The 1080-nt window shown below is 34.9% G+C and overlaps 1 protein-coding gene across 1 annotated transcript; it reads right to left on the bottom strand.

Annotated features, from left to right (window-relative positions):
• Positions 1–411: 411 nt before the first annotated feature.
• On the bottom strand, positions 412–867 carry LOC108372914 (syntaxin-5-like). The gene is made up of 2 exons (XM_017628724.1): positions 796–867; positions 412–734 (listed from the first exon to the last, which is right to left on the bottom strand). The coding sequence occupies exons 1-2, from the start codon at positions 797–799 to the stop codon at positions 412–414; spliced, it is 327 nt and encodes a 108-aa protein (XP_017484213.1). The 5' UTR covers positions 800–867.
• Between the last annotated feature and the right edge of the window lie 213 nt (positions 868–1080).

Below are 1080 nucleotides of genomic sequence, written 5' to 3' on the forward strand. Positions count from 1 at the left end.
TTCTTGAAATTGCATACCTTTCACTTAAATTTGTTTGAACATAATATTTGAATTATTAATAAACAAGCACATGTACTTATTGCTCATAACAATTTCTATTTTATTTAGTTTTAAACTTTTCTTTATATATTTGTGATTACATAAATCGGTTCTCGTGTTATTACACAGGATCATCTCTACTTTTTATAGAAAATTTTGAAAAAAGGGGAAACTAAGTGAGGTAATTTTATTATTGGCAGAATTAGTGTCTAACCCTACGTGACTGTTTCTAAAAGCTATCGTGTTTCACGTGGCATATAAGACTTAATTTCATTATTACATTGGTGTGATTTATATGTATGTATATGAATAGGATATTATATATTTGTGTATTTAAAAACCCACAACTTTAAGACCGCGCCTCTGAACTTGTTAAAATCTTGCCGTGTCACAAACATATTCGTTACTAGCAAGGAGCCCANTGTTAAAATCTTGCCGTGTCACAAACATATTCGTTATTAGCAAGGAGCCCAGTTTCGCTGTACTCGAGCGAACAGTGCTAGCAGCAATTGGTGACTGCCCGAATTGATCCCGACGCGCTTTTTGTTGTTTGAGATTTTCTATACGCACTTCTAGTATCTGTTTGAAGTCGGTGCCCATGCTGGCTAATTTAGATTGTAACGCATACACCATGATGTAAGTCAATTCTTGAATCTCTTGCGGTCGATCATCAAAAATACTCTTCTTTTTGGCCACTGCAAAAGAAAAGGTAAAGTAATATTTATAATTAAGAACACCTATTCATTTTATACTCACGCATTGTTAATTTTTCCAACTTGGCATATGCACTTGCTATGTTTTTGCCAATATATTTGTGACCATCATAAATTCCTTTATTTGGCATACGTAAATTGTTGCACCATAGCCTTCTACTTCGAACTTACTTGTAAGTCTCTAATCTGTTGCTCGTACATAAATTGCGTCTGCGTCAAGGTCTCTATACGATTGCCGCCTTGGTTTGCATTGGCCTTATCCGACAACTGGCGTATGATAAGCTGCGCCATTTCCAACTCATTTGACTTTTCTTTGAACTGATGTTCA

Source organism: Rhagoletis zephyria, unplaced genomic scaffold, assembly GCF_001687245.7.
Source record: "Rhagoletis zephyria isolate East Lansing unplaced genomic scaffold, Rhagoletis_zephyria_1.1 Rzeph_scaffold_06158, whole genome shotgun sequence".
Lineage (NCBI taxonomy): Eukaryota > Metazoa > Arthropoda > Insecta > Diptera > Tephritidae > Rhagoletis > Rhagoletis zephyria.